Here is a 13,831-nt window from a genome sequence, read left to right as displayed (position 1 = left end):
TACTGCTCTATACCCTGTACTACATGTACTGCTCTCTACCTGTACTACATGTACTGTACTGCCCTCTACATGTACTACATGTGCTGTACTGCTCTATACCTGTACTACATGCACCTTTCTGCTTTCTACCTGTACTACATGTACTGTAACTGCTCTCTAACTGTACTACATGTACCTTACTGCTTTCTACCAGTACTACATGTGCTGTAACTGCTCTATACCTGTACTACATGTGCTGTACTGCTCTATACCTGTACTACATGTGCTGTACTGCTCTATACCTGTACTACATGTATTGTACTGCTCTCTACCTCTACTACATGACGTGTACTGCTCTCTACCTGTACTACATGTACTGTACTGCTCTATACCTGTACTACATGTACTGTACTGCTCTATACCTGTACTACATGGTGCTGTACTGCTCTATACCTGTACTACATGTGCTGTACTGCTCTATACTGTACTACATGTACTGCTCTCTACCTGTACTACATGTACTGTACTGCCCTCTACATGTACTTCATGTGCTGTACTGCCTCTATACCTGTACTACATGTACTGCTCTCTACCTGTACTACATGTACTGTACTGCCCTCTACATGTACTACATGTGCTGTACTGCACTATACCTGTACTACATGCACCTTTCTGCTTTCTACCTGTACTACATGTACTGTACTGCTCTCTACCTGTACTACATGTACCTTACTGCTTTCTACCAGTACTACATGTGCTGTACTGCTCTATACCTGTACTACATGTGCTGTACTGCTCTATACCTGTACTACATGTATTGTACTGCTCTCTACCTCTACTACATGACGTGTACTGCTCTCTACCTGTACTACATGTACTGTACTGCTCTATACCTGTACTACATGTACCTTACTGCTTTTCTACCAGTACTACATGTGCTGTACTGCTCTATACCTGTACTACATGTACTGTACTGCTCTCTACCTGTACTACATGTATTGTACTGCTCTCTACCTCTACTACATGACGTGTACTGCTCTCTACCTGTACTACATGTACTGTACTGCTCTCTACCTGTACTAATGTATTGTACTGCTCTCTACCTCTACTACATGAGCTGTACTGCTCTTTACCTGTACTACATGTACTGTACTGCTCTCTACCTGTACTACATGTATTGTACTGCTCTCTACCTCTACTACATGACGTGTCTGCTCTCTCTACCTGTACTAACATGTACTGTACTGCTCTCTACCTGGTACTACATGTATTGTACTGCTCTCTACCTCTACTACATGACGTGTACTGCTCTCTACCTGTACTACATGTACTGTACTGCTCTATACCTGTACTACATGTGCTGTACTGCTCTATACCTGTACTACATGTATTGTACTGCTCTCTACCTCTACTACATGACCGTGTACTGCTCTCTACCTGTACTACATGTACTGTACTGCTCTATACCTGTACTACATGTGCTGTACTGCTCTATACCTGTACTACATGTACTGCTCTCTACCTGTACTACATGTACTGTACTGCCCTCTACATGTACTACATGTGCTGTACTGCTCTATACCTGTACTACATGCACCTTTCTGCTTTCTACCTGTACTACATGTACCTTACTGCTTTCTACCAGTACTACATGTGCTGTACTGCTCTATACCTGTACTACATGTGCTGTACTGCTCTATACCTGTACTACATGTGCTGTACTGCTCTATACCTGTACTACATGTGCTGTACTGCTCTCTACCTCTACTACATGACGTGTACTGCTCTCTACCTGTACTACATGTACTGTACTGCTCTATACCTGTACTACATGTACTGTACTGCTCTATACCTGTACTACATGTGCTGTACTGCTCTATACCTGTACTACATGTGCTGTACTGCTCTATACCTGTACTACATGTACTGCTCTCTACCTGTACTACATGTACTGTACTGCCCTCTACATGTACTACATGTGCTGTACTGCTCTATACCTGTACTACATATACTGCTCTCTACCTGTACTACATGTACTGTACTGCCCTCTACATGTACTACATGTGCTGTACTGCTCTATACCTGTACTACATGCACCTTTCTGCTTTCTACCTGTACTACATGTACTGTACTGCTCTCTACCTGTACTACATGTACCTTACTGCTTTCTACCAGTACTACATGTGCTGTACTGCTCTATACCTGTACTACATGTGCTGTACTGCTCTATACCTGTACTACATGTGCTGTACTGCTCTATACCTGTACTACATGTGCTGTACTGCTCTATACCTGTACTACATGTATTGTACTGCTCTCTACCTCTACTACATGACGTGTACTGCTCTCTACCTGTACTACATGTACTGTACTGCTCTATACCTGTACTACATGTACCTTACTGCTTTCTACCAGTACTACATGTGCTGTACTGCTCTATACCTGTACTACATGTACTGTACTGCTCTCTACCTGTACTACATGTATTGTACTGCTCTCTACCTCTACTACATGACGTGTACTGCTCTCTACCTGTACTACATGTACTGTACTGCTCTCTACCTGTACTACATGTATTGTACTGCTCTCTACCTCTACTACATGACGTGTACTGCTCTCTACCTGTACTACATGTACTGTACTGCTCTATAACCTGTACTACATGTGCTGTACTGCTCTATACCTGTACTACATGTGCTGTACTGCTCTATACCTGTACTACATGTATTGTACTGCTCTATACCTCTACTACATGACGTGTACTGCTCTCTACCTGTACTACATGTACTGTACTGCTCTATACCTGTACTACATGTGCTGTACTGCTCTATACCTGTACTACATGTACTGCTCTCTACCTGTACTACATGTACTGTACTGCCCTCTACATGTACTACATGTGCTGTACTACTCTATACCTGTACTACATGCACCTTTCTGCTTTCTACCTGTACTACATGTACTGTACTGCTCTCTACCTGTACTACATGTACCTTACTGCTTTCTACCTGTACTACATGTGCTGTACTGCTCTATACCTGTACTACATGTGCTGTACTGCTCTATACCTGTACTACATGTATTGTACTGCTCTCTACCTCTACTACATGACGTGTACTGCTCTCTACCTGTACTACATGTACTGTACTGCTCTATACCTGTACTACATGTACTGTACTGCTCTATACCTGTACTACATGTGCTGTACTGCTCTATACCTGTACTATATGTGCTGTACTGCTCTATACCTGTACTACATGTACTGCTCTCTACCTGTACTACATGTACTGTACTGCCCTCTACATGTACTACATGTGCTGTACTGCTCTATACCTGTACTACATGCACCTTTCTGCTTTCTACCTGTACTACATGTACTGTACTGCTCTCTACCTGTACTACATGTACCTTACTGCTTTCTACCAGTACTACATGTACTGTACTGCTCTATACCTGTACTACATGTGCTGTACTGCTCTCTACCTGTACTACATGTACCTTACTGCTTTCTACCAGTACTACATGTACTGTACTGCTCTATACCTGTACTACATGTGCTGTACTGCTCTATACCTGTACTACATGTGCTGTACTGCTCTCTACCTCTACTACATGACGTGTACTGCTCTCTACCTGTACTACATGTACTGTACTGCTCTATACCTGTACTACATGTGCTGTACTGCTCTATACCTGTACTACATGTACTGCTCTCTACCTGTACTACATGTACTGTACTGCCCTCTACATGTACTACATGTGCTGTACTGCTCTATACCTGTACTACATGCACCTTTCTGCTTTCTACCTGTACTACATGTACTGTACTGCTCTCTACCTGTACTACATGTACCTTACTGCTTTCTACCAGTACTACATGTGCTGTACTGCTCTATACCTGTACTACATGTGCTGTACTGCTCTATACCTGTACTACATGTGCTGTACTGCTCTATACCTGTACTACATGCACCTTTCTGCTTTCTACCTGTACTACTGTACTGTACTGCTCTCTACCTGTTCTACTTGTACAGTACCGCTCTCTACCTATGCTACATGCACTTACTGCTCTTTACCTGTACTATATGTGTTGTCCTGCTTCTACCTTTACTACATGTGCTGTACTGCTCTCTACCTGTACTACATGTACTGTACTGCTTTCTACCAGTACTACATGTACTGTACTGTTCTCTACCTGTTCGACTTGTACTGTACTGCTTTCTACCCGTTCTACATTCACTGTACTGCTCTTTACCTGTACTATATGTGCTCTACTGCTTCTACCTTTACTACATGTGCTGTACTGCTCTCTACCTGTACTACATGTACTTTACTGCTTTCTACTTGTACTACATGTACTGTACTGATTTCTACTTGTACTACATGTACTTGTCACGGCTGAGAGTGGGGGAAACCCTCAGCCGTGCGGTGTCAATAAGAAAGGGTAGCTGCTAGGCCAGGACGACAGGATCAGGAGCAGGTCACCTCCTAACGCGTCCCAAATTCTGACCCTGACTCCTAACTGTAGAGCCGACCCTGATGGTAGGAGGGCTCATACTCTGTAACCTGGGGTCCCTACTAGCCCTGAGGAAATCCCTGGACTAGGAGCAGGGTAAGACGACCTGTTCCTCCTAGACACGGACGAACAGGAGTCTCACTGGCCAAGCTGCAAGGAGAAGGGAAACATATACAGACATATGGCAATGGCAGGTAGTACCACACCTACCTGCCACAGACACACAGACTTGAACCCGTGCACAAGTGCTAATGTCCACACCAAACACAAAAGGACACAGCACACACACAAAGCACACAGGAACCCAGACAACTATAAGCTGCAATAAACATAGAGACACCACTAGACATAAAATAACAACAGAACAACAATGTCTAAACATATCTTATGACCACAAGGGTGGCCCTCACTGGATAGATGGTATAATACTAGGAGGATGACTCCAGCATACAACATGGCTGGAGTACCCCTCAACTACTGGCATCCAGCAGGAGCTAAATAGCCCAAGTAGCCACACCCACACACAGACACACCCAGTGTTCACACACTAGGAAGGGAATTAACCCTTCCAATACCAGCAAGGAAGAAAGCCACTTAAAGGGAAGTGTACACACAAACATCACACTCCACCTGTTACCGCCGGCAACGGCATGCGTGGCAACCATGTCCTGGGAATCAGCCAGAAGGCCGAGACACTGCCACCACATGCACACAACACCACACGTTGCCACGGGCAACCACAAGTGAAGGAAAAGTGTCACAGTGCACACCATAGGCCAGGACAGTACTGTACTGCTGTGTTCCTGTACTGTATGTGCTGTACTGTTCTCTACCTGTACTACATGTACTGTACTGCTCTCTACCTGTACTATATGTGCTGTACTGCTGTCTACCTGTACTACATGTGCTGTACTGCTCTCTACCTGTACTACATGTACTGTACTGCTCTCTACCTGTACTACATGTACTGTACTGCTCTCTACCTGTAGTACATGTACTATACTGCTGTCTACCTGTACTACATGTACTGTACTGCTCTCTACCTGTACTACATGTACTGTACTGCTCTCTACCTGTACTACATGTACTGTACTGCTCTCTACCTGTAGTACATGTACTATACTGCTGTCTACCTGTACTACATGTACTGTACTGCTCTCTACCTGTACTACATGTACTGTACTGCTCTTTTCCTGTACTATATGTACTGTACTGCTCTCTACCTTTAATACATGTACTGTACTGCTCTCTACCTGTACTACATGTGCTGTACTGCTCTTTACCTGTAGTAGATGTACTGCAGTGGTCTGCTAAGGAGGGGGGCGTGGGTGGCAATCCGCCCCGGGTGCTGCTCTCAGGGGGGTGCCAGAATCCAGCAGCAATGAGCGCTTCCATCAATAGAGATGGAAGCGCTCATTGCTGGAGCACTGGGAGCTGCAGTCCTGTCACTCACCGCTCTCCACGCTCCTACTCTCCTTCAGGGCTGGCGGAGCTCTGAATGGTGAAGCAGGAAGACTTCTCCCCACTCCATCATGCAGCCTGCAGACACAGATTGTGCTGCTGGCCTGTATGGGATGAGCCTGCAGCCAGGAAATCTGCATAAGCTCCGCCCACACAGTGCTACAGAGCGATCTGTGTCTACAGGGGAGAGAGGACTGTGAGCTTCAGGAAGAGGACAAGGTGAGCAGTTACTGTGTTTCTTTTTTGTTTGTTTTTTATCACAGAGTGGGCCCAATGGGAAATTTTACTATGGATGGGGCACATTGGGCATTTCTACTCTGGAGGAGGCACAATGAGCATTGCTAATGTGAAGGGGGCACAATGGACATTTCTACTCTGGAGGGGGCACAATGGGCATTGCTAATGTGAAGGGGGCACAATGGGCATTGCTAATGTGAAGGGGGCACAATGGGCATTGCTAATGTGAAGGGGGCACAATGGGCATTTCTACTATGGAGGGGCACAATGGCCATTTCAACTATGGAGGGGCACAATGGGCATTTTTTACTCTGTAGGGGGCACAATGGGCATTTTTACTCTGTAGGGGCACAATGGGCATTTTTACTCTGTAGGGGGCACAATGGCATTTCTACTCTGGAGGGGGCACAATGGCATTTCCTACTCTGGAGGGGGCACATTGGGCATTGCTAATGTAAAGGGGGCACAATGGCATTTCTACCATGGAGGAGGCACAACGGGCATTTCTACTATGAAGGGGCACAGAAGGCATTATTACTGTGAAGGGGGCACAATGGGCATTATTACTGTGAAGGGGGTACAATGGGCATTACTACTATTAAGGGGAATTATTACTGTGAAGATGTCACATTTGGGATTAATACCATGAAGGGGGCACAATGGGGATTATTACTATGAAGGGGGCACAAATAGGGCATTACAACTGTAAAAGGGGCACAATGTAGTCATAACTACTATTAGGGGGCACACATCTGTACAAAGCTGCTGTGAAGGTTGAACAATGAGGGCAATACTACTGTGAGGGAGGTACGTTTCTTTTTTTTTAAGTATTGGGGGGGGGGGGGGGGGCAGAGAACGGACCCGCCCTGGGTGACAAACAACCTAACCACTGATGTACTGCACAAATACTGTAGCTGCATCCCTTTCTTTCCCACCACTGAGTGAGGAGTCTCTGATAGGACATTTGCAGATAGCCTGCAGGCAGAGAGAGGAAGCGACAGGTAAGCACATTCTCCTTTCCACTAGTACTATCACATACTATGTTTCTTGTATTCGGCTTCTGCTAAATGCAAAAGCAAAATTATATATAATATTTTTTTTTTCAATGATCCAGTGTTTTACTCGAAGGTGTATTTTATCACTCCAAGTGTATTTTTTCACACTTTGATGTCTGGTTGACTTTTGTGTCTTTCAGTTTGTCAGCGCCTTTATAACCACCATCCAACAAAACAAAGTAATACTGAATGTAAAGAACTACGTCAGGAGCTCTGTGTGTACAACGCTGACAGTGCTTCAGGTAAATCAATTATTTTGACAGTTCAAATATTCACATTAACCCTTAGGCCTCTTTCACACGGGCGTCATGTTTTTGGGCCAGATAAGATGCGGGTGCATTGCGGGAAAATGCACGATTTTTCCGCGTGAGTGCAAAACATTGTAATGCATTTTGCATGCGCGTGAGAAAAATCGGCATGTTTGGTACCCTAACCCGAACCCGAACTTCTTCACAGAAATTCAGGTTTGGGATCGGTGTTGTGTAGATTGTATTATTTTCCCTTATAACATGGTTATAAGGGAAAATAATAGCATTCTTAATATAGAATGCTTAGTACAATAGGGCTGGAGGGGTTAAAAAAAATAAATAAAAATTTAACTCACCTTAATCCACTTGTTCGCGCAAGCCGGCTTCTCTTCTGTCTTCATCTGTGAAGAAAAGGACCTTTGATGATGTCACTGTGCTCATCACATGGTCCATCACATGGTCTTTTACCACGGCGATGGATCATGTGACGGACCATGTGATGAGCGCAGTGACGTCACCACAGGTCCTTTTCCTCACAGATGAAGACAGAAGAGAAGCCGGCTGCGCAAATAAGTGGATTAAGGTGAGTTAAATTATAATTATTTTTTTTTTAACTTTAACCCCTCAGCCCTATTGTACTATGCATTTTGTAATCAGAATGCTATTATTTTCCTTATAACCATGTTATAAGAGAAGAGTGGGTCCCCATCCCGATCGTCTCCTAGCAACCGTGCGTGAAAATCGCACCGCATCCGCACTTCTATGGGGCCTGCGTTGCGTGGAGAAAACGCACAAAGAGGAGCATGCTGCGATTTTCACGCAACGCACAAGTGATGCATGAAAATCACCGCTCATGTGCACAGCCCCATACAAATGAATGGGTCCGGATTCAGTGCGGGTGCAATGCGTTCACCTCACGCATCGCACCCGCGTGGAAATCTCACCCGTCTGAAAGAGGCCTTAGAGAATCAGACAATTTTATGTTTTTGCATTTTCATTTTCCACTCCCCACTTCCCAGAGCCATAACTTTTTTATTTTTCTGTTCTTATAGCCTTAATGAGGCTTGTTTGTGTGACAGTACTTTCTAATGGCACAATTTAATATCGATTACAATGTGGAGGGGAGCTGGAAAAAATATTCCAAATGGGATGGAATTGAAAAAAAACTTCAATTCTGCCACTGTTTTATGGGTGAAGGAAGGGGGGTTATGGAACTGCAACTTATTTGACGACAGTATCTGAGGGGTTAATTGTATGCGATCAACCCTTGGCTGCGGCAGTTTGAAACAGCAGAAACCTGACAGCTATGGTGCCTGCTGCATGCGCGAGCGGGCGTCATCTTTAACCACTTCAGCTCCCCTAGCTTAAATCCCCTTAATGACCAGACCACTTTTTACAATTCTGCACTACATTACTTTCACGGTTTATTGCGCGTTCATACAACTTACCACCCAAATGAATTTTACCTCCTTTTCTTCTCACTAATAGAGATTTCATTTGGTGGTATTTCATTGCTGCTGACATTTTTACTTTTTTTGATATTAATCGAAATTGACCGAAATTTTTGCAAAAAAAATGACATTTTTCATTTTCAGTTGTAAAATTTTTCAAATAAAACTACATTTCTACAGGTGGGCCATTTATATGGATACACCTTAATAAAATGGGAATGGTTGGTGATATTAACTTCCTGTTTGTGGCACATTAGTATATGTGAGGGGGGAAACTTTTCAAGATGGGTGGTGACCATGGCGGCCATTTTGAAGTCGGCCTTTTTGAATCCAACTTTTGTTTTTCCAATAGGAAGAGGGTCATGTGACACATCAAACTTATTGAGAATTTCACAGCATAGACGATTGCCTTCAGATGATACGAGATGTGCAGCACCTGAAACTACGGATACTCGAAGCCTGTGCTAGCATTTCTCCTGCGGTGTTGCTATCAGTGTGTGAAGAGTGGGAGAAGAGGGTTGCATTGACAATCCAACACAATGGCCAGCACATTGAACACATTTTATAAGTGATCAGAAACTTGTAAATAACTCATGAAAAAATAAAGTTACGTTAAAACCAAGCACACCATTGTTTTTCTTGTGAAATTCTCAATAAGTTTGATGTGTCAAATGACCCTCTTCCTATTGAAAAAACAAAAGTTGGATTCAAAATGGCCGACTTCAAAATGGCCGCCATGGTCACCACTAGAGTTGAGCGAACACCTGGATGTTCGGGTTCGAGAAGTTCGGCCGAACTTCCCGGAAATGTTCGGGTTCGGGATCCGAACCCGACCCGAACTTCGTCCCGAACCCCATTGAAGTCAATGGGGACCCGAACTTTTCGGCACTAAAAAAGCTGTAAAACAGCCCAGGAAAGAGCTAGAGGGCTGCAAAAGGCAGCAACATGTAAGTAAATCCCCTGCAAACAAATGTGGATAGGGAAATGAATTAAAATAAAAATAAAATGAATAAAAATTAACCAATATCAATTGGAGAGAGGTCCCATAGCAGAGAATCTGGATAGCAGAGAATCTGGCTTCACGTCACCCACCACTGTAACAGTCCATTGTCATATATTTAGGCCCCGGCACCCAGGCAGAGGAGAGAGGTCCCGTAACAGAGAATCTGGCTTAATGTCAGCAGAGAATCAGTCTGCATGTCATAGCAGAGAATCAGGCTTCACGTCACCCACCACTGGAACAGGCCACTGTCACATATTTAGGCCCAGGCACCCAGGCAGAGGAGAGAGGTCCCATAACAGAGATTCAGGCTTCATGTCAGCAGAGAATCAGTCTTCATGTCATAGCAGAGAATCAGGCTTCACGTCACCTACCACTGGAACAGGCCACTGTCACATATTTAGGCCCAGGCACCCAGGCAGAGGAGAGAGGTCCCATAACAGAGATTCAGGCTTCATGTCATCAGAGAATCAGTCTTCATGTCATAGCAGAGAATCAGGCTTCACGTCACTAACCACTGGAACAGGCCACTGTCACATATTTAGGCCCAGGCACCCAGGCAGAGGAGAGAGGTCCCATAACAGAGATTCAGGCTTCATGTCAGCAGAGAATCAGTCTTCATGTCATAGCAGAGAATCAGGCTTCACGTCACCCACCACTGGAACAGGCCACTGTCAGATATTTTTAGGCCCCGACACCCAGACAGAGAAGAGAGGTCCCATAACAGAGATTCAGGCTTCATGTCAGCAGAGAATCAGTCTTCATGTCATAGCAGAGAATCAGGCTTCACGTCAACCACCACTGGAACAGGCCACTGTCAGATATTTTTAGGCCCAGGCACCCAGGCAGAGGAGAGAGGTCCCGTAACAGAGAATCAGGCTTCACGTCACCCACCACTGGAACAGGCCACTGTCAGATATTTTTAGGCCCCGACACCCAGACAGAGAAGAGAGGTCCCATAACAGAGATTCAGGCTTCATGTCAGCAGAGAATCAGTCTTCATGTCATAGCAGAGAATCAGGCTTCACGTCACCCACCACTGGAACAGGTCACTGTCACATATTTAGGCCCAGGCACCCAGGCAGAGGAGAGAGGTCCCATAACAGAGATTCAGGCTTCATGTCAGCAGAGAATCAGTCTTCATGTCATAGCAGAGAATCAGGCTTCACGTCACCCACCACTGGAACAGGCCACTGTCACATATTTAGGCCCAGGCACCCAGGCAGAGGAGAGAGGTCCCATAACAGAGATTCAGGCTTCATGTCAGCAGAGAATCAGTCTTCATGTCATAGCAGAGAATCAGGCTTCACGTCCCCCACCACTGGAACAGTCCACTGTCACATATTTAGGCCCAGGCACCCAGGCAGAGGAGAGAGGTCCCATAACAGAGATTCAGGCTTCATGTCAGCAGAGAATCAGTCTTCAAGTCATAGCAGAGAATCAGTCTTCATATCATAGCAGAGAATCAGGCTTCATGTCACCCACCACTGGAACAGGCCACTGTCAGATATTTTTAGGCCCCGACACCCAGACAGAGGAGAGGTTCATTCAACTTTGCGTTGCCCCGCAATATAATGGTAAAATGAAAATAAAAATAGGATTCAATGAGGAAGTGCCCTGGAGTACAATAATATATTGTTAAGGGGAGGTAGTTAATGTCTAATCTGCACAAGGGATGGACAGGTCCTGTGGGATCCATGCCTGGTTCATTTTTATGAACGTCAGCTTGTCCACATTGTCTGTAATGACGCCCCCTGCCGTGCTGAATACACGTTCAGACAAAACGCTGGCCGCCGGGCAGGCCAGCACCTCCAAGGCATAAAAGGCTAGCTCTGGCCACGTGGACAATTTGGAGACCCAGAAGTTGAATGGGGCCGAACCATCAGTCAGTACGTGGAGGGGTGTGCACAGGTACTGTTCCACCATCTTATTGAAATGTTGCCTCCTGCTAACACGTTCCGTATCAGGTGGTGGTGCAGTTAGCTGTGGCATGGTGACAAAACTTTTCCACATCTCTGCCATGCTAACCCTGCCCTCAGAGGAGCTGGCCGTGACACAGCTGCGTTGGCGACCTCTTGCTCCTCCTCTGCCTTCGCCTTGGGCTTCCACTTGTTCCCCTGTGACATTTGGGAATGCTCTCAGTAGCGCGTCTACCAACGTTCGCTTGTACTCGCGCATCTTACTATCACGCTCCAGTGCATGAAGTAAGGTGGGCACATTGTCTTTGTACCGTGGATCCAGCAGGGTGGCAACCCAGTAGTCCGCACACGTTAAAATGTGGGCAACTGCTGTCGTTGCGCAGGCACTGCAGCATGTAGTCACTCATGTGTGCCAGGCTGCCCAGAGGTAAGGACAAGCTGTCCTCTGTGGGAGGCGTATCGTCATCGTCCTGTGTTTCCCCCCAGCCACGCACCAGTGATGGGCCCGAAGCTGCGTTGGGTGCCAGCCCGCTGTGAACCTGCTTCATCCTCATCCTCCTCCACCTCCTCCTCATCCTCGTCCTCCTCGTCCTCCAGTAGTGGGCCCTGTTTGGCCACAATTGTACCTGGCCTCTGCTGTTGCAAAAAACCTCCCTCTGAGTCACTTCGAAGAGACTGGCCTGAAAGTGCTAAAAATGACCCCTCTTCCTCCTCCTCCTCCTGGGCCACCTCCTCTTCCATCATCGCCCTAAGTGTTTTCTCAAGGAGACATAGAAGTGGCATTGTAACACTGATAACGGCGTCATCGCCACTGGCAATGTTGGTGGAGTACTCGAAACAGCGCAACAGGGCACACAGAACTCGCATGGAGGCCCAGTCATTGGTGGTGAAGTGGGGCTGATCCACAATGCAACTGACCCGTGCGTGCTGCCGCTGAAACTCCACTATGGCCTGCTGCTGCTCGCACAGTCTGTCCAGCATGTGCAAGGTGGAGTTCCACCTGGTGGGCACGTCGCATATGAGGCGGTGAGCGGGAAGGCCGAAGTTACGCTGTAGCGCAGACAGGCGAGCAGCGGCAGGGTGTGAACGCCGGAAGCGCGAACAGATGGCCCGCACTTTATGCAGCAGCTCTGACATGTCGGGGTAGTTGTGAATGAACTTCTGCACCACCAAATTCAGCACATGCGCCAGGCAAGGGATGTGCGTCAAACCGGCTAGTCCCAGAGCTGCAACGAGATTTCGCCCATTATCGCACACCACCAGGCCGGGCTTGAGGCTCACCGGCAGCAACCACTCGTCGGTCTGTTGTTCTACACCCCGCCACAACTCCTGTGCGGTGTGGGGCCTGTCCCCCAAATATATGCGTTTCAGAACGGCCTGCTGACGTTTACCCCGGGCTGTGCTAAAGTTGGTGGTGAAGGTGTGTGGCTGACTGGATGAGCAGGTGGAAGAAGAGGAGGAGGAAGCTGAGTAGGAGGAGGAGGAGACAGGAGGCAAAGAATGTTGCCCTGCGATCCTTGGCGGCGGAAGGACGTGCGCCAAACAGCTCTCCGCCTGGGGCCCAGCCGCCACTACATTTACCCAGTGTGCAGTTAGGGAGATATAGCGTCCCTGGCCGTGCTTACTGATCCACGTATCTGTGGTTAGGTGGACCTTGCCACAGATGGCGTTGCGCAGTGCACACTTGATTTTATCGGATACTTAGTTGTGCAGGGAAGGCACGGCTCTCTTGGAGAAGTAGTGCCGGTTGGGAACAACATACTGTGGGACAGCAAGCGACATGAGCTGTTTGAAGCTGTCTGTGTCCACGAGCCTAAATGACAGCATTTCATAGGCCAGTAGTTTAGAAATGCTGGCATTCAGCGCCAGGGATCGAGGGTGGCTAGGTGGGAATTTACGCTTTCTCTCAAATGTTTGAGATGGAGAGCTGAACGCTGCCGTGTGACATGGTTGAGATGCTTGGTG

General features: G+C 46.6%; 2 protein-coding genes across 11 annotated transcripts in view; both read left to right on the top strand.

Annotated features, from left to right (window-relative positions):
* Nucleotides 1-13,831, top strand: part of LOC121003989 (cilia- and flagella-associated protein 251-like) — a 280,786-nt gene that overhangs the window by 214,568 nt on the left and 52,387 nt on the right. The window lies entirely within an intron of this gene.
* The window catches only part of LOC121003987 (killer cell lectin-like receptor subfamily B member 1B allele B), a 132,266-nt gene that overhangs the window by 108,473 nt on the left and 9,962 nt on the right, over nucleotides 1-13,831 (top strand). For 4 of the 10 annotated variants that reach the window (XM_040435991.1, XM_040435988.1, XM_040435989.1 and 1 more), the window contains exon 4: nucleotides 7,389-7,490. The exons of the other annotated variants lie outside the window; for them this stretch is intronic. In XM_040435991.1, coding sequence (XP_040291925.1) covers nucleotides 7,389-7,490 — 102 coding nt within the window. The remainder of the gene's footprint in view (nucleotides 1-7,388; nucleotides 7,491-13,831) is intronic. 10 annotated transcript variants of the gene reach the window in all.

The sequence above is a fragment of the Bufo bufo genome, chromosome 6 (genome assembly GCF_905171765.1).
Source record: "Bufo bufo chromosome 6, aBufBuf1.1, whole genome shotgun sequence".
NCBI lineage: Eukaryota > Metazoa > Chordata > Amphibia > Anura > Bufonidae > Bufo > Bufo bufo.
This window is presented reverse-complemented; position numbering and strand designations above follow the sequence as displayed.